This window comes from Camelus bactrianus, chromosome 6 (genome assembly GCF_048773025.1).
Source record: "Camelus bactrianus isolate YW-2024 breed Bactrian camel chromosome 6, ASM4877302v1, whole genome shotgun sequence".
Lineage (NCBI taxonomy): Eukaryota > Metazoa > Chordata > Mammalia > Artiodactyla > Camelidae > Camelus > Camelus bactrianus.
Genome location: NC_133544.1, coordinates 25,865,800 through 25,890,266, shown reverse-complemented (window position 1 = coordinate 25,890,266; position 24,467 = coordinate 25,865,800). Strand labels below are relative to the sequence as shown.

Below are 24,467 nucleotides of genomic sequence, written 5' to 3'. Positions count from 1 at the left end.
TGCCTTTTGCGTTAGAGCCTTCCGTTTACATGTGAAGTGGTGTCTCCTTGTGGCTCTGATTTGCATTTCCTTCACAACTGATGCTACTGAACATCCTTTCATGTGCTTGTCGGCCATTTATTTATCTTCTTTGGAGAAGGGTCTGTTCAAGGTCATTGCCCATTTTTTAACGGGATTGTTTGTCTTTTCATCAATCTAGTTGAAAAAATTTGTGTATCATTTTTGTTTGTTTTATATAGTTGGGATCAAACATAGATGCTAATTTTATATCTGGCTTTTCTTTTCAGCTAAACATGTAGTATTAGTATTTTCTATGTGATTAAAGACGCTTTTGAAACCTGGGAAGGGTGTTTACGAAAATACAAATCTGCTCCTTGTCACTTCTGCTGTCCTGGGTTTTCCAGGTCCTGTCTGAGCAGTGGGGTGGGAGCAAACATTGGTGGGGGTGGCCGCTGTCTGGGCCCATCTCTCTTCCTTCCCTCTGCTCTGACTGCCTCGGCTCCCTGCAGAAGTCCCCAGCACACAGGATGTGCGCACCAGCCCCAGGAACCCCTGGATGCCTTTGGGCCCTCGGAAGACCCCTGCCTCAGGTGAGAAGCTCAGGGGAAGCCCCCAACCTCAGGCCCTGGAGATGGAGGTGGAGAGTGGGGGCAAGTAGTTTTGGGGGATGGAGATAGGTGGGTGATGTAGACACAGGTGGAGGGTGACGAGCCAGGCAGATACATCATATGTCTTTTGTTCCCTTCTTCTTTCTAGATTCCAGAGACCAGTGGTGGGCACCCCAGGAGCAACCCTCAATTCAGGGTAACCCCAGAGGAGACCAGAGCCCCCATCTGCCAGCCCTGGGCCCAGCCCTGTCTCCGCAGCAGTCCTCACACCAGCAGACCCTGCGGTCTGGCTCAGGGCCCCGTGACTGCAGACACAGCCCCTATGGGTGCTGCCCTGATGGCCACACTGCATCTCTTGGGCCACAGTGGCAAGGCTGCCTGGGGGCCTCATGTCAGCAGAGCAGGTGGGTGCCTCTTCCCCCTCACCAGGTCAAAATGGGAGGTGTGTCTTGGTTGTGGGGTGTATGATGGGGTGGGCAGTGTTTCTGCTCAGAAAGGGGTGGGGTGGGTTAGCAGAGCTCAGGAACGGGCCTCTGAGCTGCTCTGATCGTGCCATTTGAGGACTTGGCTTCCTCTTGCTGAGCTCCCTAATGTGCTAAGCAGGGGGTGTGAAAACCCTTGCCGTCTCTAAAGAAGTCAGACTGTTGAGATGTAGCCTAAAGTGCTGGGAAGACAAATGGAGTATGATTCTAGCTCTCAGATCCAAACCAGGCTCCCACTCCCTCAGGGGCTGGGTGCTAAGGGCCTAGACTTCTGGGCCAGCAGCCTGGGGGTGATTCCCAGCTCAGCCACTTACCAGCTATGTGCTGGGTGACTTGGAGAAACTTACTTAACCTCTCTGATCTTGGCTTTCTCTGCTGAGAATTGGGAACAGTGACAGCCACTGGCTGGGGTTACTGTCAAGATGAAACAAATCACATGTGCCTGGCACACAGACAGCGCTTTGATGCGTTCCTTCTTTCACCTTCCTTCCTGACTCCTGTTGGTGGAGGTGAGATAAGTGGTGGGCTCCTCTGACACCCTTTTCTGCCCCATCTCCTATCTGCTGCTATTTTGTAAAAACTCCCTGGGAACCTGGCATTTGGGCAGGCTCAGGTGAACATCCCCCTCCTCTGTTTTACCGTGGGACTTTTGAGTTGAGAATCTGTCATTTACTGGGAGTTCAGCTCTGCTTATTGAGTTACTGCTGCCCTTTCTGGTAGCCCCTAGGTGGTCAGTGGACATGACAGAGACTGGGGTAAGCAAAATGCTTCACCTTGCATACAGGGACAGACTATCCCCACTCAGGTCTTCGCCAGATGAGCTCCCAGCTCAGGGAGGCTCAGGGCCTGGAATCCTGGGATGCTGGAAGCTCAGGGACCCTGGTAGGGTAGGGTTCAGGCCTGGGTGGTGAGGGGAAGGCTGTGTGATGTCTGTCTAGGTTTGGGTGCTGCTCTGACGGCGTGTCTGTGGCTGAGGGGCCCCATCAAGCTGGCTGTGCAAGGTCTTATGGAGGTGACAACACCGGGAGCAGGCCAAGGTCGAGAGCGGTGGCTTCCATAGTAAGTGTCTGGTCATGTGAGGGGCGGAAGTCCAGCCCTCAAGCCTGCTCAGTGCCACTGTGACCCAGGTTCTTTGCAGCTTTGGCCTTGGAGAAAGGAGGGCTCTGGAGCCTGCTGGCCTGGGCCACCCTCTCCAGGGCACAGGGCTTCAGTGACAGGCCTGGGCTGGGGTTGGGGGGTTCATCTGACGTTCTCCTGACCTCTCATCTCCTCCCAGAACTGGGGTTATGCACCATGGGTTCACAGTTCTGTCCCTCTCTCTTCCTGCCATTCTGCCCCTCAGCAACCTATAGCCAGATCTGTTTCCAACTTCCCAACCCTGGGCTTCCTCCCCAGGCTCCCCAGGCCCAGCAGAATGAGCCCAGTGAATGCCGGGGCTCCCGGTTCGGCTGTTGCTATGACAACGTGGCCTCTGCGGCCGGCCCTCTTGGGGAAGGCTGTGTGGGCCAGCCCAGCTATGGTGAGTGGGTACCCCTGCTCGTCCTTCCTGGTGGGTTGGCACTTGTTCCACTGTGTCCCCCACCCCACTCCACCCAGAGCCAAAGACAATACCAGCTCAATTATTTGTTCATTTCTTCCACAAATACTTACTGATCACCTACTAGGTGCCAGGCCAGAGAATGGTGTCAGATGGTTCTCGTGTCCAACAGTTTGTAGTTAGGCTGCCTGGCTGCTTATGGGAGCTGGGGAGACTTGTCAGAGAGGAGTCTATGGAGAAGGAAGGCCTGTGCTGCCCTTGGGCTCAGCCCCCTCCAGAGGCAGGGCGGTCAGTGTCCCCACCCTGCCTGGGATGAGTCCTGGAGGGAGGACTTTGAGGTCAAAGCACAGGGTGCACAGGAGGAGCTGCCAGGGAGCATCATGGGGACGTTGAAAGCCAGACAGGCTAGTGGTCAGAGTCTGCAGAAGGCTGGGCACCTGGATAGGCTTTAAGCAGGAGCCAGCTGTGGTCACATCTGAATGCAGAGAGGCGGGGCTGTTATTACAGGCAGGCTGGGGGCTGGAGGAGGTTCAGAGGCTGGTGAAGGGCCCTGGGAACAAGGGCAGGCCCCTCGCTGGGCATCTTCAAAGGCCTCTGGGGGCTCAGGGCTGAGTCCTTATTGTCAGCTAAGCTCGCAAGATTTAGCCCTCAAGTTGCTCTGTGGGGGTGCTAGGGGGCTGGGGAGGGGCACGAGGGAGCCCGTCCGGGGAGCTCATGGCCCCGACCTTCTGGAGGGCTCTTGCTCTGGGGGCGCAGGTGGACAGGACTGATTCTGGAGGCTGCTAGAGTCCCAGCCCAAGGCCGGTCAGGGGCCAGGTGGGGGTGTAGACATGCTCTTTAAACTGGGAAGGGCCTCTCTCCTAAGTCTGGGGCCGAGGGGATGGAGGGCGCTCTCCGGCAGGGCTCTGCTGGGCAGCATTTGCAGCTTCGTTCCTGGGCCTGATGACCTGCGCCCTCCCCGCCCCTCAGCATACCCTGTGCGGTGCCTGCTGCCCAGTGCCCACGGCTCCTGCACCGACTGGGCTGCCCGCTGGTACTTCATCGCCTCCGTGGGCCAGTGTAACCGCTTCTGGTACGGCGGCTGCCACGGAAACGCCAATAACTTTGCCTCGGAGGAGGAGTGTGTGAACAGCTGTCGGGGGGGCCAACACGGGCCCCGCCGACCTGAGCCTGGGACCTCTGGCCAGAGCACACACACAGATGGTGACGGCAGTGGTCCTAGGGGCCAGCAGGAGGCCAGCCGACATGGGACGGGGCCCATGGTCCAGAGAAAGCCCTTGCCTTCTGGTGGCCTCTGGTGGCACGACCAAGAGCCTGGGCCAGGGGCAGTGGACCGCAGACAGGCTTTTGGAGAACAGCCCCGGGGCCAGGAGCTTGGGCCCAGTGCCCCTGGACTGAGCAGAGACGCAGGCCGACCGGCACCATCCTCCCACAGCTCCTCCTACAGGTGAGGCCCCTCCTCCCCATGGGGGGAGGGACAGGGACCCGTGCCAGGGGCTGAGCCTGTTGGAGCCAAAACCCTGAGGTCAGCTGGCTCTTCGTTTCCATCCCTAACCTGTAATGTTCCAAACAGCCCAGCCTGGAGGGCCTTGTTACCACCATTCTACAGATGGGGAAGCTCAGGCTTCAGAGACCTGAGACTTGCCCAGGGTCAGGCAGTCGGTGGATGGTGACGCCTGGATCTCCATCAGATCTTGCCGGTATAGCCCAGGGTCTGTCTAGTTGGAAAAGCTCACAGGCTTCATGACCTTAGGCAAATCATCCAACTTCTCAAAGCCTCCATTTCTTGACCTGTAAAATGGTGATATAATCTCTTAAGTTTAGTGTGGGTCCCATTTGTTGTTACCCTTGTGACTGTATCATATTAATTAGAGATTTGGGAAGATTAAAAACAAAATTAATAAAACAAAATTGAGTTCTAAAGGTATGTGTTGAGTCTCCCACCTGAATCTGGTGTTGCTTCTCTCCCAGCCTCTCCATCCCCAGGGGTCTGTGCCTACTCTGTGCTGTTGCAGGAGCAGGCGGAGGTAGCAAAGCCTGGGGGCATGTAGGGGGTTGGGGAGGGTGGATTCCCAAGACCACGGGCTTCTGGAGCTTGGCCTCCCATAAGGCCCTCTGGCCTGCAGGTGCCCGTGACAGGATGGGCACCAAGCTTAGTGTGGGACACGCTGATGAAGGGGTAGTCCCTGGTCCTGGCACTCAGACCCTTCCTCCCACCTTCCCAGGATTACCCTATTGGGCTTGGAGCCCTCCCTGGTGCAGGCAGCCCTAGGGCAGTTGGTGCGGCTCTTCTGCCCAGATGACACCTCCTTGGACCCTCATGCCGGGTGGCAGAAGGATGGACAGCCCATCTCCTCTGACAGGTGTGTGCAGTGTGCTCCCCCAGCGCAGCGCCTCTGACCTCCCTGGGATGGGAGGGTGAGTGTGTGGCAATGGTCCCCTCCAGCAGAAACTCAGAGCACTGTTGCCCTTAGGAACCCAGAGCTCAAGCCCTCCTTTCTTCATTTAGGCACAAGCTGCAGCCTGATGGCTCCCTGGTCATCAGTCCCCTGCGGGCAGAGGATGCTGGCACCTACAGCTGTGGCAGCACCAGGCCAGACCACGACTCTCAGAAGATCCAGCTTCGAATCACAGGTCTCTGTCCCCACCCCGCCCCACCCCAGTGGGTTCTTGTGGGCCGCAGGGTAGGAGGGCTTACCGGGAGGGCCTGGGCCAGTGTGCCCCCACACTAGAGGGCTAGGGTGCTTCCTTGGGCCAAAGCATCCTGATGGCAGGGACCACATGCTCCAGTTAGGCTGGGGCAGAGGTCTTGCCTCTTGTGGCCCTCATTTCTCCATATGTCCCCTGCTGGCCTCACGGCCCAGCCTTCCTTGTGTCCCCTTCTCCCCACAGCTCACCCCTTGCTTCTCCTGGTCTCATGACAGGGGGTGATGTGGCCGTGCTATCTGAGGCTGAGGCAAGGCACTTCCCTCAGACCAGGGACCCAGCCCAGGGCTACAGTCCTCGGGACCCCAGCAGAGGTGGGGATGCTGGGGGCCTTGGGGCCACCTCCTCCTCGCACCCATGGCCCACGACCAGGTAACAGTGTGCAATGCTGTCCTGCCCTCGGCCTCCCCAGCTGAGGGCGAGGGTTGGGGGAGGTCTCAGTGGGTGAAAGGAGGGGAAATTGGATGGTCCCCAGGCCAGTGTGTGCTGTGACCAGGCTCTCTGGCCCCTGCTCAGGGCCCTGTGACATGAGGACTAGGAAAACAAGGACCCCCTTATGGCTGCTTGTTCTGCAGGCTGCGTCTGGACCAGAGCCAGCCTAGGGTGGTGGTCGCCCATCCAGGCCAGAGGATCCGGCTGACCTGTCGCGCTGAGGGCTTCCCACCCCCAGCCATTGAGTGGCAGAGAGACAGGCAGCCACTCTCTTCTCCCAGGTTGGTTCAGCTCCTCTCCCCTCCCTCCTGTCCTGCCTCCAGCCCCCACCCACCTGTGCAGCCCACTGGGGCAGGGAGCTGCGGGCGTCACCTCTGGCCAGTGCTGAGCAAGACTCCAGGTCCTCTCGAGAGCTGGGGCTGCTGGGCGTAGGGCTCCTTGGGCAGACCGTGTTTGGGTGTCTGGGCCTTTCCAGAGTGTGGGTAATGGACAGCGGTAGGAGACAAGCTAGCAGAGGTGATGGCTGAGGGAAGAAATGGAGGTGGACACACTTCTGGCTGTAATCATCAAAGCTAACATTTATTGAGCCCATGCTGAGGGTCAGGCTTGCTCTCCTCTGTCCGATCTGCAGACGAGCCACGTTGCTGTTTTATTCCCATTTGACACACAGTTCAACACCACACAGCTCCTAAGCGGCAGAACCAGGATCTGAGCCTACTAACACTTATAGCAAAAACCCCAGACCAGAATTATTTTGTATCAGAAAATTCGAAATGATTTGTTCATTGCCAGGCTTAAAATCAGGCATCTTTAAGTAAACAAGAGTGCCAGCGGCTGGGGGACCTTCAGGCCTAAGGCTGACTGGCCCTTGGTCAGACCCCACCGGCCAGCAGGGTCCTCTCACCAAGGAGGGGAAGACCTTGCCCCCTCCCCCACCGCCCCTTGCTGGGTATCTGGGGATGGTGCCACCTGACTGTGCTTGGCTCCTAGACACCAGCTGCAGCCTGATGGCTCTCTGGTCATCAGCCGCGTGGCTGTGGAAGATGGCGGCTTCTACACTTGTGTTGCTTTCAACGGGCAGGACCGAGATGAGCATTGGGTCCAGCTCAGGGTTCTGGGTAAGGTGTCAGTCCCGAGTGGAAGGGTCAGGTGGGGCAGGATTGGTGTAGTGGCTGACCGTGCCTCCTCCTTGGGCGCAGGGGAGCTGACAATCACAGGGCTGCCCTCTACTATGACGGTGCCAGAAGGTGACACGGCCAGGCTGCTGTGTGTGGTCACAGGAGAAAGTGTGAACATCAGATGGTCCAGGTGAGGCTCTGTTCTAGGCGGCCCTGGCTCGCAGACCCTCACACCTGAGGTTGTACAGCCCGAATAGAGGTGGTCCACCTTTCTGCAGGATGCTGCTGTCACCACCGCACCCCCCCCATCCTTCTACTCCTACCTCCAGGCCTGGTTCCGTGGAGGGTGGCAGCACCCTCATCCCTGCACAGTGAGGCCCCAGAGGACTGCTCTCTTTTCTGTTGGTTGGGCTACACCAGGGTTTCCCTCCCTTGGCGCTACTGATGTTTGGGTTGTTGAGGTGCATTACAGAATGTGTAGCAGCATCCAGGCCATCTACCCACCAGGTGCCAGTAGCACCCCCTTCCAAGTCATAGCAATTAAAAAATGTCTTCAGATGTTGCCAAATGTCCCCTGGGTGACAAAAATCTCTGCTGGGTTTGAGAACCACTGGGCAACACTCAGCTTTGGGGACTTTGGTGGTCTTTTACCCCAAACCTGCTGGTCTTTTATTTATGCAGCAAACGTTTTTTCGTCCCCTTCCTCCTTGCAACGTGTCAGGATTAGGCTAGGCTCTGGGGTCCTGGGGTGATCTGAGCCTCCCAGAATCCCCCAGGCAGGAGATGGCCCAGTGTCTGTCTAGGCTCCAGAGGTCTGCCCTTAGGGCGTCTGTGTACAGAGAGGTGAGGCTGCTCCTGTCTGGGAGAATCAATGAAGGGGCGGCCTTGAAGCTGAGGAGGGGAAGGAGGTCCTTGGTCAAGCCTCAAGGGTGAATGCTGGAGAGATATGCTCAGGATGGAGACTGGCCTGCCTGCTGGAAAGAGCGGTGATGGGGTGGCAGGGTCGGCTGCCTCTGTGTGGGGCCTCCCAGGGCTCCTCAGCGGGTGTCCCAGCCCACCCACCCTGATCAGGCCATGGCTCTGACTGTCCTATCAGGCCTGCCTCTTCCAAGCAGTAAAGGCTCAGGATACCGCTCTTCCAAACAAAACAAACATGAAAACACCCTCCTCTGACCTGGTCTTTCCCTGCAGAGCCGGGCCGTGTACTGCGTGTCCCCTTCACAGCATGGTTGTTCATATTGGTTGTTTCCACCTGCTCACCTTCCTACTAGAGGCTTAGCCCTTGGCCTGGGGCCTCACATCCACCCCCGCCCCAGGGACACCACGCTGGCCAGGGCCACCAACTAGCTCCCTGTTCCTGAGTCCTTGGACACACTCGTCCCACACGACCTGCAGTCTCCTTCCTGCTTCTCTGGCTGCTGCTTCTGTTTTCCTGGCCAGCTCATCTCGTCCCATCCCTGAGAGGCTGGTATACCTCAAGGCCTGTCCTTGGTCCTCAGTGTGCCTCTAACTTCACCTTGGGCAGCCTAGTAGACATGCAGTTTCCAGGACCATCAGTGCTGAGACACTGCCTGGGTCCACACCTCAAATCTGACACCTCTTGGTATCTCACAGGTACCCAAAATGCAAAGTGGTAGAAAATAACCTCCCCATTCACCCCTCATCCCTGCCCTGGATTTCCCTAGTGTGGGGGCACCACCATTGCCCAGTGACCCAGGCTAGAAACCCGTTCCCCGTGATTTCTTCTCCCCCCACCTCTGACCCTCTGACCTTCCCCTGAGTCCCTTTATTTTACTGCTGTTACCCACCTGGGTGCACTTCTGCAGCAGCCACTCACCTGGTCTCCGTTTTCAGACTTGTCCCCCTCCCTGCACTGCAGTCAATGATCCTTTTGAAGTGCAAATACCATGGTCAGTCCTGCTTAGCTCGAACCCCTCTGTTAACCCAGGATCCAGCCCACTGTCCTTGCTCGGGCTGTGGCCTTCCTTCAAGTGCCTGAGCCCCGCTGTCCTCCCCATCACCCAGCTGACCCTCAGGTCAGGCCTTGGCCAGCTGTCAACCTCCCCACACCTCCCTGGAGGCAGGGGGCGGTCACGTCCTTCATTCAGCGCAGGGCCTGGCGCCTCACCGCTGCATAAAAGGCCTTTGTGGATGAAGAGTGAGAGTGGGACTCCTGTGTGGACAAGGGGCAAAGTTACAGTCACTGAGATCAGTTGGTGTGAGTTCACCTCACTTCTGAATCATTTTGCTTTGATGATGTTCTATCATTTTGGTACCCAGACCCATCTCTTCCTTAAGGTGAGGGGCCACGAAGGGGAGTTGTTGGCTCTGGAATGGTCTTGGATTACCTTCTCCTGGCTCTGGGAGGGCCGGCATGGCCTCCCAGGGCCTGAAGATGAGACCCTGGACAGCTCTCCTAGCGCTCTCTCTGCTCCAGGAACGGGCTGCCGGTGCGGGCTGATGGCCACCGTGTCCACCAGTCCCCGGACGGCACGCTGCTGATCTACAACCTGCGGGCCAGGGACGAGGGCTCCTACACGTGCAGCGCCTACCGTGGAAGCCAGGCAGTCAGCCGCGTCACTGAGGTGAAGGTGGTCCCATCGGGTAAGGAAGGCCTACCCAGGCATCTGCTCGTTCTCCAGAGCTGGCTGTGTGGTGCAGAATGTGGAGGGTGCAGGCTGTGCAATCCGAGGGACTCTAGTCCAAATCCTGCCTCACTCTGCCAGCTATTGGTAGCGTGAGTTAGGGCAAGCTAGTTCCCATGGGGCCTGGAACAGCCCTGGGAGAGCACTGCGAGGGCCTTCCTGTGCTGGTCAGCCTGGATGGTCATGACCACTGTTACATGCCGGCCAGCTTGAGGGTGGACCTGGCCAGCGCTGGTGGTTGAAGTCTGGTAGAAATGTTGTTCGGTGAGTTGGACTGACAGTAGGCTTCCAGTCTTCGAGCTCCTTGAGACAGCGACTGGGACGCATGTTCCAGGGCCCAGCCCAGTGCTCAGCATCACCAGGTGCTCCAGTACTCAGTGACTGAGTACATGTGTGTGTGGGGGCATTACCTTGGTGAAAGCACCATACTGCAGGGGCCACGTTTCACTTCTACCGTGCCCAGCAAATAGATCTCTTGTCCATGTCTTCACACTAACCAAATTTACAAGACTTGAGACAAGCCAGGGCACAGATTTATGTGAGAGACACAGCTGTTAGGAGGACCCAGACGGGCATGTTTGTGATTAGCTACAGACATGTCTACATGGGAAGCCAAATCATAATCAGAAACTTGGTTGATGCTGAAGTTTGGTGGGGCTCCTGATGACGTGTGGTCACCAAGCTGAAGTGGCATGATGTGACCTGCTTCCTAGACAGGACGCTTGCCTTTTCTCCTGCCTCCTGCTGGATGAGTGTTGCTTTTGTTGGGGGGGGGGGCGCCTTTGTTTTATTAATTAGGTCACAGATAACTGCTCTCACCCATTTAAGTGTTTTGTAAGCAGCTCACTGCCTGAGGCTGCCTCCCGGTGCTCTATTCATAGTTTGGCAGCATGTTGGAATTGCCGTGTTGGCATGGGGGGGGGCTTGATCTAGTCACACTCTGGTGTAAGGGACATATTTCTCCTGTGAGGACCCCTCAAGCTTTTTGCCTTAAAGTCTGAGGTGAGAAAATATTGTAGGGTTAAGACATAGGGGAATCACTTACTTTTTCAAATGAGTGGGAATGAGGCTATTGGGCCAAACACAGTTAGGTGCTAAGATTTTAGCCATGGTCACTGCGTCCCAGGTGCTGTTATTATCCTCATTTCAGATGAGGAACCGGAGGCACAGGGAGCTTAGGTGATGACTTGCCCAGAGTCCCTCAGCCAGAAGTGGGAGAGCCGGGCTGGTGCCGGGCGCAGGCTCAGGGCGGGCGTGCTTCCCCCTGCCCAGCACCTGCCTCTCCCGCCACGATGGGCCCAGGGGCTGCAGGGGCTGAGATAAAGTGGACACCAAAGTTACAATTTTTAAAAATAAGCAGAAATGGCTTGCTCTTTATGTAAATGTGGGTAGTTCTTACTCTGATTATACTGGTTGGTATGGTCTCTTCGTTGTGTTTTGGGAGGAAGCAGGGGGCGAGGGGAAGGAGTAGGCCTTCCCCAGCCTCATGAGGTCTGACTTTAGGGAGGTGCTGCTCAGGCCCAAGCCGAGTTATAAGCGCCCCTTTCTGAAAGAAAAGGGAGGTTAACTAGACAGGCCATTTCAGTGCTGGGACAAAGCAGCAGGTGGGGATTTATAAGATAAAGAAGCTCTGAGTCAATTCACAGGGGGAGGCAGCCAGCGCTTTGTCTTCAACATAGCATTAGCACCACAGTCCCAGCCTGTCCTCCTGTCCCCTTGCCTGGTACTGCTTTGCTGAGGGAAGTGGAAAAATTGGAAGGATGGGGAACTAAGTGACTGAGACAAGTTGGGGCTATTGAAGGCACAAAACTTTTGAGGCTGGCGGAAACCAGCCGTGAGTGAGACGACAGGCAGCTCTGGCCGACTCAGAGTTGTGCTCAGGGCTGATCCTACCCTCGCTTCCCGATCCAGAGGCCGCGGCTGCTGTCGTTCAGCTCTTCAGGCCTCAACAGTCAGGGTAGGGAGTTAACTTCCAGAGACGTTTAATCGCCCAGTCAGTCACCGCTGGGGTCTGCGATGCACTGTGCGCTGGGCGGGAGCTGCAAAAGAATCATGGGAGGACCGCTGCTTGCTGACGTGAGGGGGGAGGAGGCTGGAACGCGACCCCTCCTGCAGTTAAAGGGTTACAGGGCAACTGCACTCTTTGGGGAATCTGGTACGTCAAGTGCTGCTTTCCTTTTAGGAAAACGAAATGAAGTGGCAGGTGAGAGTTTTCAGCATACTCAGAGCTTTCTTACCTCTCTCCCCGGTCACCTTGCAGCGCGGGCCGCCCAGCCGAGGGACCCCAGCAGGGAGTGCATCGACCAGCCGGAGCTGGCCAACTGTGACCTGATCCTGCAGGCCCAGCTCTGCGGCAACGAGTACTACTCCAGCTTCTGCTGTGCCAGCTGTTCCCGGGTCCAGCCTCACGCTCAGCCCATCTGGCAGCAAGGATGAAGGCGAGCTCCAGCCCCAGTTCGGAAACACTCACAGAGCTGGGGAGAAGGGAAGACAGGCTCTCGGTCTCCCCTCCCTGGCTGGCAAAGAGAGTTATCCTCTGGAGACACTGGTCTGTGCAAAGCTGCCCCAGCTATTCAGCCTCAGCAGCGGTCAGCACCTGCCTCTCTGTGGTCCCAGCTGTGTTTGCATCTCTGACAGAACCACAGGTGGCTGCGGAGTTGTCAAGGACCTATTTGAATAAGGACACCCTTTACTTTACAACTTCCCTTTATAATTTGTTATACAAGATCCATTCACTGTGTTTTAAAGCATGTTACTAGGGTTCTCACTTCACTTAAAGCCGGGTGGGGAGGTGTGTAACGATTTCAGAGTTTATACCCATCTCTAACAGGAACACTAACTCCTTTTGTGTCAGGGAAGCATTTTTTGCTCGAACTAGATCTCACCTGGGGTCCAAACAATGGCCCATTATTCGAGTCTCTCTCACCCTTCCAGGCAGTCTAGCAACCAGCTTCAAACCCCATCTGTGTGTGCAATTAACAACGTGACGTTCATGACAGCTCTCAGCAAAGTGGAATGTAATATAAGGCTCAGTAAAGGGATATGGGATGCGTCGGTATCTGAGCATGAAAGAACTAGAAACGCTCCCTCCTTTCAGCGGGAGGTGGCGCCCTCCTCCTGAGGACTGCCTCCCACCTGCATGGAGCTGACTGATGGGCCTGCTCTGCGCAGTGGCCAGCGAGGAGGAGCCGCTCTGCCTCAAGCAGGAATCTGTGAAGCAAAGTATTTGCTGCCAGATAAAAACCAGATTATTAAAAGCAGCACCAGCAGGGGCTCGGGGGGAGGGAACGAATGGAGGGGAGGGCAATGTGGTAAGAGGGAAGTGGATTCAGAAATGGTTTGAGTTGGAAGTAGTCATTCTCCATCTCTCAGAGCCTCTTCCTTCCTTGCTGCTAAAACAAGAGGCCTGGTTTCAGTGAGCTTCCAAGTTCCTTTCCATTCTGACCTTCTAGAAACCCTCCAGAGGACTGGCTGGGCCTAGTAACAGGAGATTCTGGGACACAGGAAAGACAGGCATTACAGAAGAAGGTGACTTTTATTACCAACACACTGGCTGGGAAAGAGACAAGCTGCATCATGGGTGAGTGATACTTCGTGGTCTGCCTCTCATTCCACAAAACATGGGCCAGGGGCAGAGGTCTGCTTTTCTTTCCATCCCCTTTCATTCCCCATGGCTGGTTTTGCTATAGAAGTTGGAAAGTAGAGGCCACTTTCTTACAGTCCCCCATTCTCTAGTTAAAGTAATATTTGGCTAATTGATGACACACCTCAGAAGGTAAGTTTGAAGTTAGCTCTTCTTAGAAGTAGGCACAGAATAGTGGGTTGAAGTTAGAGGTGAGAGTAAAAATCTAGACCAGTGGTTTTCAACCCTCTTCCATACTGGGGGCTTTTTTAAAAAAAAAAAAACCGCACCTGGAGCTTTACTCCCCTGAGGTTTTGCTTTAATTGGTCTGGAGTACAGGCCAGGCACGTTGATTGATTTTAAAAGCTCCCAGATGATTCTAACGTGAATCCAAAGTTGAAAAGTCACTGCTCACCCCAGACTCCTCAGAATGTGGATCTTGTTCAAACGCAGATTCTGACGACCAGGTCTGGGGTGGGGCTGAGGGTCTGTACCTCTAACCACCTGCCAGGTGAAGTCCACCCTGCTGTTCCAGACCACACTTTGAACAGCAAGAATCTGACAGGAGAGATGTGCTTTGGAACAACCAAAGCCTAAAGTATAAATACAAATATGAATTTTAAGAACATACTAGTCCCAGTAAAAGATTCTCTAGCCATCAGACTAGAGCGCTGCAGCAGCAGTGGGTGGAGAGAGAACACGGCCAAAAAAAAAACCCAACTCACCGGCTAATAAAGAAAAGGGGAAAGAACAGCCCTTCATGGCCAAAAGCTTCTACCACGAACATTTATTTTTGTTAAAGCAGATTATAAATTCTCATCAGTACAAATATATATAACTTACATTTGATTGTAAGGCCAACGTTCAAAAGTAAAAATGAGATGCGATCTCATGTTACGAGAGGTCAAGTGGCTGCAGCTGGCAATGGGATGTTCTGCTCACCACGGGGAGAGGGATGAACAGGAACACACAGCGCTAATAAAACCAGACTCTCCATCCCCACGAAACTCGTGGGAACAAAACTTAAGGACAAAACAAAACCCAAGACCTACATGACAAACCAACACAGTAATAACCTGCGTTCCCGTCTACAGATGTGATTATGTCACTGTCACCTTAGTGTTAAAGGAATAACATAAGGAAACTGTAGCAATATATAAAAGAAGAAAATATTCTCTACAGAGCATATTTAGATTGAGTCCATTAACATAATGACATTAGAATTTCATTAGAGGTTTAAAACCAGGACAATACTGCTCGCTCTTTATTTAAAACTACAACCTAGTGACTGTTGGTCATAAGCATGATTGTTGTTGCAATGTGCTACTTACAGTGAATGATACCAAGTAAGCTAGGGATCCCGCCTGCAACTTCCAGCCCCTCCTCTTTTTACTTCAATAGGCATCAATGATAAATCAATCTTATGTACAATTTCTTACAGCTAGCCTTTTTACCTTTGGCAAGATTACTTACAACTCATACAACTTTTTAATGTTGAGAACTATTTAAAATATTCTAAATGCATAAAAATAAAGATTTTGGCTTTTTTTGATATATATTTATAATATTTATTCTTACTTAAAATGGAAGCTCAGCTTTACCCCTAAAATATAGCTCTGCTGGGCAGCTACTGGGGTGTCCTCCTGGGAATTCTGGCAGCATGGCCTGCTCCTCATCCCCAGCCCAAGCACAGGCCACCCTGTCCTTGAGCTGTAAGATGGGCCAGCACTGAGAGAGGAGGCAGGTGAATGGCCTGAAAAACAATGGGAGATCATTTTGCTTCCTGCTGTGTTTTATACTCTAGTAAATGTGCTTTGAATACAGACTCCTGTTCAGATATTCTGCCTTTCTGTTGCCAGAAGTTTGTAAGGGGCTGAGGGAGGAGGAGGGGGACAGGGGATAACATTTCCTTGACTTCTTTTGTCTGACTGCAGGACAGCGCTTCTCTAGGAATGGTTTTCTCCACTTTTTCAATCACCCTTTCTCAGCGCTCTATGCCTGGACATGCTCCTTGGGACCTTTGGGATTAGTGAAAAGCGTACTGGTTGGGAACACAACCCTTTGCTCCTTTGACCTCCACCCCCCGCCCTGGCCTAAGTCCAGACAAAATACATAAGCCATAAGGACTGCTTAAAGTTCAATTTCAAAAGTCTTCTGCAAGTCGCTGGAGAAGGGGTTGGTGGGGGAGGGGTTGGTACGCTGCTTGGACTTGCTCTCTAACGCAGCCCACTGGGCTTCGAAAGGATCCACCGGGCAGCTGCATGCAGGAGCCTCGGTGTGCCTGTCTCCCGAGGCCAACCTGCCATCATCTATGCCATTGAAAGCCGCAGAACCGTTGAGGTGCTGAGCAGGAGGCTTAAAGAAGGGACTGGCAGTAGCACTGCTTGTCTCATACTGAGGGAATGTCTGCTGCTTGACCAGGCCGGGAGATGGATGAGGCTGGACAGCCTGTGGGTGGCCTGCAGTGCCAAACACGTTGGCGACCATCTGGGAGGGAGTGATGCCCACCACAGGCACATTAGGGGCTGGATAGGGCATCCCATTAGCCACAGGATAGGACTGGGCAGGGACAAAGGCTGGCTGCAGGGGTGGGACCACACCCACTGGCACGGGCTGAGAGGGGAGGAATGCATTTCCTTGGAAAGGTGGCGCCGGCTGGGAGATGGCAGTGGGTGGAGGAGGCTGAAGAACTGGCTGCAGCGGAGCAGGTGAGGCCTGGGGCTGCTGAGCCCGGACACTCTTGGACACCTCTTCCAACCAGCGGTCGGCCTCAGAGGGAGTGCGTCTGTGACCAGCCTGGAAGAGACCTGGAGAGACAGCACCAGAAGATTGACCCCACTCGGTCCCTAGAAACAAGAGGAAGAGAGAAAAAAGAATCAGAGTCTTTAGTGGCTTCTTTCTTCACTTGATAGCCTTGGTTATTCGAATGATCCTAACGTGGAATGAGCCCCCACTGGGATATGCTGTGGCTTTGGGAGGTGGGAGGAATGTCTCTCGTCCCTACTCTAGTCGTAGCTGAGATCAGGGGGAGGACAGGGAGAACCCGTGAGACCATGTGGCACATCTCAGCCACGCTGAGGAGCTGTCTAGATATGCTCAACCTCATCATACCAAGGTGACCGGCTGGCGTCAGAAACCACGCCCCGCACCCCCATTGCTGCGGCTCATCCATGGTCCAGAAACCAGCTTGCACTTACTCTAAATGGCCCAAGGGGTTCACCTTCTGCGCTAACAGAATGAAAAGAAAATAACCAGTGACTTGGTGCTGTACCTTGTGGCCCCTGCATGGTTTCCAGACAGATGTATGTCTTTCTGGTGAACTGCCTTTATTGCTACTTAGAAACATTTTTTGTTAATAAATGTTCATTATTAAAAGAACTAGAAAGTACAGAAAGGCAAATACGACTGCCACTGTAGGAGGCAGGGTCCTCTTTTTGTAGCCCTGCCACTGTAGGAGGCAGGGTCCTCTTTTCCTACAGGCATGTCCACGGATCCAAATCCAGTGATACTCTCGAGGGAGGACCCAGGAGTTTGCATGGTATGAATGCTCTATGGTTGGTTCTGCAGACCTAAGAACTATCAGTCTCACCTCTTTAGTTCCTCTCCTTCATCATCCTGTTTTAAGGTTTATTTCCAGTGAGGTTTATTGGAACGAGGTTTATTGGAACATGGTTTATTTCCAACAGGGAACATACTTTTCCTAGAAGGACTCCTCCCTGGTTCCCACTCAGGTAAATGGCTGATTTTCAAACCAGGGTCACTTATCTGATCCCAGAATCCTCACCACCTTCTGTGGCCACCTTACCCGAACGTGTGGCTGCAATTCCCTTGTTAGCACCATCAGGGGTATAGGCCCAAGGGTTGGTTTCACGCACAGGCATTGCTACGGGTGCTAGAGCAGTATGGGCTGGCTTAGCAGCAAGCACATGGAAGGCTGAGTCAGTGCCATTAGCTACAATGGGAGCAGACAACATCAACGGGGTTAATTCATGCAGGGTGTACGGGCGATCCCTTGGAGCTGGGTCAGTCAGGCCATTGTGCAATACTGGTAGGACAGATAAGACAGAGAAGCTGGCTCTGAGATAACCATGCCATCTGCAGTGGATACACCTTTTGGCAAAGAGGGAATTAGAGATTGTAATTAAAATGGCTGTAGTGATACAGTTAAATGACTCTTCTAGGAAAATGCGTATCAGGAGAGAGGAAATGAAGACTAGAAAAACAATTTCAAATGAATTTGAACAGAGCTGCTTTGTTTTACAAGCTAACTATTATGGATATAGCTTAGCCTTTGGCATGATGGTGGAGATAAAATATGTTCTTTTCCTACCACTTTTCGAAAAGATGAAATTATGCCAATAATAACAATGATGGTTAAGTTAAATACAGTCATTCCTTATTACGTGCTAGGTACTATGCTGACAGTAATTTAGTGTGTGCCATCTCATTTAACTCTCTCAAAAACCCTGTAAGGCTGGTATTATCCCCATATTACAGATGAGAAATCAAACTTGGTATATGTTTTAATTTGCTTAATAATTTTCTAATTTGCTACAGAATTAATTTCATCTCTCGTTTTTAGTGATTTTTTTCGCTTCAGTAATGTTCATAATATCTCAGTGTGTCTACTACTTTTTCCTGTCTCCCTTTATTAAAATCTCCTAACTCTTGCTCCTTTACTCCAGACGTCCATCGCACCAGTTTCTACTCCTTAGGCTCAGCTCTCTGTATTCAGTATGGAGCAGGTGAGCAGGCACCTTCCCCTGCCCTATACTATAATCATTCCATCTTTAGGGCTGGGCAACCATGCTTACTGCATTGCTGCTACTCACCCAGGGCTTGTCTAAAAGTCTAGCTCACCCACAGACTGAGAGTCCCTTAAAGGCAGGGAAAGGACTATATCCTACTCAGTTTTGTACACCCATTTCCCTGTAAATAGGCACCGAGTCAGTAGAGTATAACAGGAACTACATTTAGAAAGGTTTAAATCCTGGCTGTGCAATTTGGACAATTTACTTAACCTCTCTGAGCCCCATTTTTCATTTTCCTCATCTGTGATGCCTACCTCAAAGGGTTGTTGTGGGGATTAAATGAGATGAGAAGATGCATGACTCTTTACCGTGGTGTATGTGGGCAGACACGGTGCTAAGTGCCCAATAAATTGTGCCTATGACTATTGGTATTATAAATACTTGTTAGATAAAATGAAAAGCCACTTGGTGCACATGATTATTAAGGATTTTTTTTTTTAAAAGAGACTCCCTCCTGGAGGAAAAGCATTTTGTAGCTTCCTCCAATAGGAGCAGGGTTCTGTCTCCACAGCAAAACTTTTTCTGAGCTCTTTCTAGAAAGAAATGAAGAAATAGCAATTACAGGAGCTCAAATTCTAAAAGTCTATAATTTAAGTTATATAGACTCTTTGCTGACCTTTGAGCCAATACCAACCATTAATTCAGTACCTCTGAAAACAACAACTTTTAGTAACTCTTCAATGCCACAAAGGCTAATTCTAGGACACTTGTAATAGAAGATGAAATGAGTCAAAGGGCCAATAGAAGTGCCTTTTTCTTTATGAGCCTCTTGTGACAGGGTAGAGACTTGAGTGAGTACAGGGCTTCTCAATCTTGGCACCACTGATATTTTGGGCCAGAGTTCTTTGTTGTGAGGGTGGCTACTGTGTACACTGAAAGATGTTTAGTGGCATCCCTGGCCTCCACCCAGATGTCAGGAGTAACCACCCCCTACCGAACTGCAAAACCCCAAAATGTCTCCAGACAATGAAAGCCGAATTTTCCCCAAGGGGCAAAATCATCCCAGGTTGAGAACCACTGTGCTAAAGAAAGCATACTGCTAGAACCAATTCTCATGACTGTTTGTTTCTGGAGAACTGGTTGGATACTTGACTCTTAACAGTTAAGTAGCAAGTAAAGCAGTGGGTTGGGACTAGAGAAGCTCCTGAATAGAATGGGATGAAAGATGAGGAGGTACGTGCAAAATGACAAATGCACACATCTCAGGAAACAGGAAGGGGAACTGAGCACAAAGACACTGTTGGAAAGGGAAATTAATGAATCTGAGATAATACCAAACAGGGAAATTAGTGGGTCTGACCAGCTCTTGGGAAACTCAGGATGCCAACTTACAGTTAGTGAGCAGTGTCATAGAAGTACTAGTTTCAAAGAGAACAGCTGAGCAGGCTAAACGGGCACCAACCTTGAAAGGCAGGAGACTGTGGTGCCACCACTGTCACTGGTTTGGTCATTGGGGCGGATGAAAAGGGGTCCTCAGAGGGTGTGCTGAAGGCACTGGTGATCTGTGAGCACAGGGAGCTGATGCTCTCCGCCTCCCCTTCCACCTCCGGCACTGCAAGACAAACGGAAGATAGGTCCAGAGAGAAAAACTGAACGATCCTCAAACAGAGCAGTATGATGCAAGGTGGCATTTTATACTGCATCTTTTATTTGTAGAAAGAAAAGTCTCAATTGTCAGGTGGGGCTGTGGGGCTATAAAAGCAGCTTCAAAAACCTTAGTGACTATTATCCATTGACTTTCACAAGAAAATATAAAATGATTAACAATTCATGTACTAAGTCTATCTTCCTCCCTTGGAAATCCCCAGGTTTCTTTTCCTCTCCTGTGTGACACTGTTCAGAACCTGTTTTCTTTTTGTGCTAGGATGTTCAAGATCTCTGTGCCAAGTTAGCAAGATCTTTCTGGAAGACATCTGCAACCTGTTTGTCCTCCAACCAGTTTCCAAGGCTGTGGTCTAAGTTAAAGTTGAAGCCTTTTGGTGACTCTTGTCAGAAAATGAGTTAAAAAAATTGGGGGGAGGGGCGGGGGGTGGTTAATTAGGTTTATTTATTTATTTATTTTAATGGAGGTACTGGGGACTGAACCCAGGACCTCGCGTACACCAAGCACATGCTCTACTATTGAGCTATACCCTCTCCCCAATAAAATAAGTTAGAGTCAGGGGCACCAGTGGATGCTCAGTCCTTTTCCCTATAATAAACTATGACAATGTCATCACTCTGATTTTTCTCCAAAGTACCAAGTACATGGACTGAGATAACATGAAAAAGTGAACCGAGGTCCAGAACTCCAGAGGCTCTGTTCTTAATATTGACCCCGGGATACTTCTGTATCATGGAGGAAGCTAATTATATGTGCTGAACCTCTGTTTGCTCAACTGTGAAAAGAGAGTAATAGTTTTTGTTTCCCATCTGCTCCAGAGGGAGACAGAAAACAAGGTACTTGAAGCAGCCATAGTTTCAGTTTTTACAGGAATGAAATCTAGTCCAACTGTTCTTTAGGCCTAGTTTTATCCATCAACAAACTTAACTCTCTGTACTTTTTGTACCATCATCAGTAGGAGTGCCCTAATGAGACACAGCTTCCTCATATTCTGTTATAGCACTGGTTCAACACATCTCAGAGTGAAGTAAAATAGAGCCTAATAAAAGCCCTGGCTAGATGTGACACTTAGCTCCGGATCGTATGATGAGGATAGAGCTACCGGGGCTGGCTCAGCTGCACAGAGGCCGCACAAAGGCCTGTGTGGCAGTTCTGAAAGGTAATGAATATGTGTGAGCAAGCCCACTGTCTGATGAACAACAGGTCTCAGATTTATACAGGAGACCCGTTTAGAGTTTCTTCCCTATGGAGCCAACCAGCCACAAGGACAAAGAGAACTTACCCATTTCTTCTGGCACATCTGACAGTAATGCTATTTACCTGGATGTGTTTCCAAAGCCTTTTAAATTAATTCCCTGCTGGGTCCCAAATGGCAGAATGAGAATGGAAACTTGAGACCCTTGATGTTTGGAAGCAGGTACACTTTCATCAGGACAAACCACAAACCTCAGGCTAGGAATTCCCATCATGGCTGTTACCTACTTGTTGAAGAGAAATGAATGATGCACATCCCCCTCAGTGAGCCTCAGTTTTCTCTCAATGGGAAATAACACAAGATATGTACAACCATCAGCCAGCCTCAGCGAGAGAGAGGGGTGGCTAGTTCAGTGGGATTAGTGTCTCCACTGGAAGTGATGACAATGCTTCAGTGCCAGAGCACCCAGTGAGTTAGGTGGGTGCTGCATTACCTGCATTTTTTATGGGGAAATCAGTCTTCCTCTGCATAGTGGAAGGCAACTCGTTGATGCGCAGGGATAGTTGGCGTTTAAAGGGTGACATCTTCTGGCTAAGAGCAGGAAATCCTCTGAAAGATCCTTGGCGAGCAAGTTGTTCAATTGGTGCGTGCCGGCGTGGGATGGCATGAGGATTGTTCATCTCCAGAGAGGCAGAGGCATCCGAAGTGGGAGAGGAGGGAGAGGATGGGGATGGGACAGTGTTGCCAGGGGCCACCGATGAACCAACAAGTGTCTTATCTGTTTCAGCTCAAGAAAGTCAAGAGAAGGGACCTTAGCAATGCTTTCAAATAATCTGGCTTAAATAGCTGAGGAACTAACAAACCCTCCTAGGTCCTTTTACCCATCTCCTTCCCCATATCTCTCTTTTTTTTTTTCCTTCTCCATATCTCTTAAAAGATAGGTTATAAGCAGATCAGATCTCCTATTTTTCAGACAAATAAAAGGTTTAATAATCTACTACATGGTACATGGTATAATATATCTACCAAGATATGAATATTAGATCTTTGGTTCCCATGCAGTGATTTATAACATAAGACTTTGAACAAGATTTAAAAAAAAAAAAATAGAACCTATGAACTTCTAATGTGAGGTCTTTTAAAGAATGATGGTTCATAGTTTTCAATGTCTGTTTGCTTGTTTGGGGGAGAGGACTTCGGGAGTGGCAGAGTCAGAAAGATCTAAATAAGCGTAAGTTTGACTAGATGTTAAAGAATGCCCCAAAGAAGACATCAGGTCATGGACAATACGCGTTTGTGGCTCATCTGAATAAAAGCATACAGAAGTAAAAATTTAAACTGGAGTAAACTTAAATACAAGACTGTTTTCATGTGAGTCCCATTCTGATCAACTCCTCTCCCCTTGCAATCCCGTTAGATGTCAGGACTCAACAATCTTGGCAACAAAACGTATTATTTGGTGGTATTAAAATCCGTCTGAAAAATCACTGAAGCACACTAAGTAACAGCTACACATATTACATTTTCTAATTAAAACAGCATTTTTTTTATTCTTTGGTATTCTGGCACAAATGTTTATAAGAAATGGAAACAAATCATAATCAATTGTTTAGTTTCAAATAAAAATATGGATCTTTGTGGCTTAAAAAAATTAGAGCTGTTTGGGTCAGTATTAGATTAATGATATTATCTAAAATGGCTAGTTTAGAATTAAAAAAAAAACCTAGCAAAATTACATTAATGTACATTTAAACTGAACTGTTTAAATCCAAAATATTCCTTGTTGGTTTCAACCCTAGTTCTACACAAGAAAGCGAAGCACTCCCCCTAGGCTCTATCCCTCAGCTCTAAGTATGCCCGACCCAACTCCAGACAGCAGCTCCTGAGCAACCTGAACACCTGTAGGGGCGTTTCTGCTCTGCTGCCATGGGCACCTGAAAACACTCACATTCTGCAAAACCACGTACTAAAATTAATGGAGCCAGGGAATAATGAGTTAGGGGCTAGCTTCTCAAATCTGTGGACTTTTTTCACTAGAACACTGAAAAATAGTAATAATCCAAGAAGAGTATCACTGAGAAACCTCTGCCTCCACTTACACCCGGCATCACCGTCAGTGGGTCCTCTGCAGCCTAAACCTGGGACTTGTACTTCCTCCTTCAAGATGTAGGTCCTTGGAAGCATTTGCTTCTCACAGAGATCAGATGCATGAGAATTAAACATCTGTTCCAGGATGTAAGTTTTCCCAATTTTGCTTTTAAATGTCTCTGCAGCTTCTTCAACTGCACTCTCCCCAGTAGCTTTCCTGGTAGCTTAACGTAATGGAAAGAGCAGACACTTTGAAGCTACTAGACAAATCACTCTAAAAGAAAGGACTTTGTTTAGATTTTCAGCTGTGTTCTTAAGGTCTTCATATGTACCAGTAGGAGTTCTCTCTGTGAAAAAGCTTGCCCCTGACAGCTTCCAAATATTAACCTGTTGGGAAAAACTATTTAAATAAACATACATCATAGTAGAACAGATTGTACCTTTCTTGGCATCCTGGATTTGTTTCATAATCTCCTCTCTTTCTGCTTGCTCGGTGGCTGTTGTGACACGGAATGATCCTTCTCTTGTGAAAGTGGTCCGACTGGCATCAAAAGTAGCTGTCACTCCACATTCCTTCTCCCGCTTTTGCTTCCGTTCTAAACAGGCTGCAAAAGCACAGCCCACTGCATGGCTCAGCCTTTCACCCTGTATATAACAGAAGGTTTAAAAAACTTAAGAGTTATGGTGTCAACAACTACAAGTCAGCTTGGACCACAAATAAGTCTGTTTTCACACGTGGAAAAATGTTAGGAACTCCAGCTTAAAATTAGACTTTAGTAAATTAACATGCCAAATTAATTTAAATGAGTAATTACCTTAGGTAATGCTTATGATCCTTCACTGTAGTAGGCACTGGTAAAGCGACCATCAGTGACCTGTGCTTTGTGAGCAGCCACAGACACCTCCTTATTAGTCAGGCTCCCTCTGTCACTCATGTTAGCTCTGGCCACCAGCTGAGAGGACACTGCTCAAGGTTCCAAGCCCTAAGTCTTGACACGCAAACTTCTATTTGTCATTTAGGGGAATAGTGGGAGTATTTACCAAGCATTTCTAAGAAACCACTGGAGAGGCAGGGCAAATTTCGGAGCTTAAATACTGTCAACATGTCTAGGAACAAAAGGTGCAAACTTAAAACTTCAGATAAATAAATGCAACTCCAGCGATGAGAAGGGAATCAGGCAGAGAAAACCTTAGCTTTCTCCATCTCCCCTTTCTGATGCTTCCCCCTGCCCCGCTTGGGCCCTCAGGGCTTGCAGGCTCTTCCCCATAGCTTCCCTCTCCTTTTGTACCTCTAACTCCACTTCTACCTCCCAACCACACACAGGTGGAAGTTAAAGCATGTTTTCATCCACACTTTCTAGTTACAAAGGAATTAAACAGATAAACTCAGTTTGTTTGTATTTGACAGGAGGGCTTATACAAACCAAATACTGGTTTAAAGATACACGGGATTACCTAGAGTAAATTTAATAAATTCAGTGGATTATTTTTACTAGGGTTATCTGTATTTTAAACTATATCCCTAATTATGGAATAAAAAAGTTAGAGATGATATAATAACTGTTGGCATCATTCACAGTGAGGAGATATTTGAGAACAGGGAGCCCTTTGTGGAGTTTC

The 24,467-nt window shown here is 50.5% G+C and overlaps 2 protein-coding genes and 2 long non-coding RNA genes across 23 annotated transcripts in view; 1 reads left to right on the top strand and 3 right to left on the bottom strand.

Annotated features, from left to right (window-relative positions):
• PAPLN (papilin, proteoglycan like sulfated glycoprotein) overlaps positions 1-14,708 on the top strand; it is a 33,617-nt gene extending 18,909 nt beyond the window's left edge. For all 11 annotated transcript variants that reach the window (XM_074365295.1, XM_074365289.1, XM_074365293.1 and 8 more), the window contains 13 exons: positions 510-590; positions 757-1,012; positions 2,029-2,149; positions 2,486-2,609; positions 3,597-4,074; positions 4,853-4,990; positions 5,137-5,261; positions 5,552-5,705; positions 5,909-6,046; positions 6,756-6,883; positions 6,965-7,073; positions 9,321-9,487; positions 11,789-14,708. In XM_074365295.1, the coding sequence (XP_074221396.1) occupies positions 510-590; positions 757-1,012; positions 2,029-2,149; positions 2,486-2,609; positions 3,597-4,074; positions 4,853-4,990; positions 5,137-5,261; positions 5,552-5,705; positions 5,909-6,046; positions 6,756-6,883; positions 6,965-7,073; positions 9,321-9,487; positions 11,789-11,964 (2,195 nt within the window). In that variant the 3' untranslated portion in view covers positions 11,965-14,708. The remainder of the gene's footprint in view (positions 1-509; positions 591-756; positions 1,013-2,028; positions 2,150-2,485; positions 2,610-3,596; positions 4,075-4,852; positions 4,991-5,136; positions 5,262-5,551; positions 5,706-5,908; positions 6,047-6,755; positions 6,884-6,964; positions 7,074-9,320; positions 9,488-11,788) is intronic.
• Positions 6,324-7,906, bottom strand: LOC141577897 (uncharacterized). The gene is made up of 2 exons (XR_012507466.1): positions 6,735-7,906; positions 6,324-6,453 (listed from the first exon to the last, which is right to left on the bottom strand). It is a non-coding gene; the product is annotated as an uncharacterized LOC141577897 (long non-coding RNA).
• Positions 10,305-11,905, bottom strand: LOC141577896 (uncharacterized). 2 transcript variants are annotated; one of them, XR_012507465.1, is made up of 3 exons: positions 11,766-11,905; positions 10,928-11,567; positions 10,305-10,842 (listed from the first exon to the last, which is right to left on the bottom strand). It is a non-coding gene; the product is annotated as an uncharacterized LOC141577896 (long non-coding RNA). The 2 variants fall into 2 exon arrangements; XR_012507464.1 differs by lacking the exon at positions 10,305-10,842 and having other exon boundaries at positions 10,866-11,567.
• Positions 13,923-24,467, bottom strand: part of NUMB (NUMB endocytic adaptor protein) — a 157,420-nt gene continuing 146,875 nt past the window's right edge. For 5 of the 9 annotated variants that reach the window (XM_010962556.3, XM_045522737.2, XM_045522750.2 and 2 more), the window contains 5 exons: positions 23,288-23,492; positions 21,253-21,546; positions 19,364-19,513; positions 16,956-17,102; positions 13,923-15,996 (listed from right to left, as the gene is read on the bottom strand). In XM_010962556.3, coding sequence (XP_010960858.1) covers positions 15,281-15,996; positions 16,956-17,102; positions 19,364-19,513; positions 21,253-21,546; positions 23,288-23,492 — 1,512 coding nt within the window. In that variant the 3' untranslated portion in view covers positions 13,923-15,280. The remainder of the gene's footprint in view (positions 15,997-16,955; positions 17,103-19,363; positions 19,514-21,252; positions 21,547-23,287; positions 23,493-24,467) is intronic. The other 4 variants (XM_045522739.2, XM_074365297.1, XM_045522759.2 and 1 more) reach the window with 2 other exon arrangements.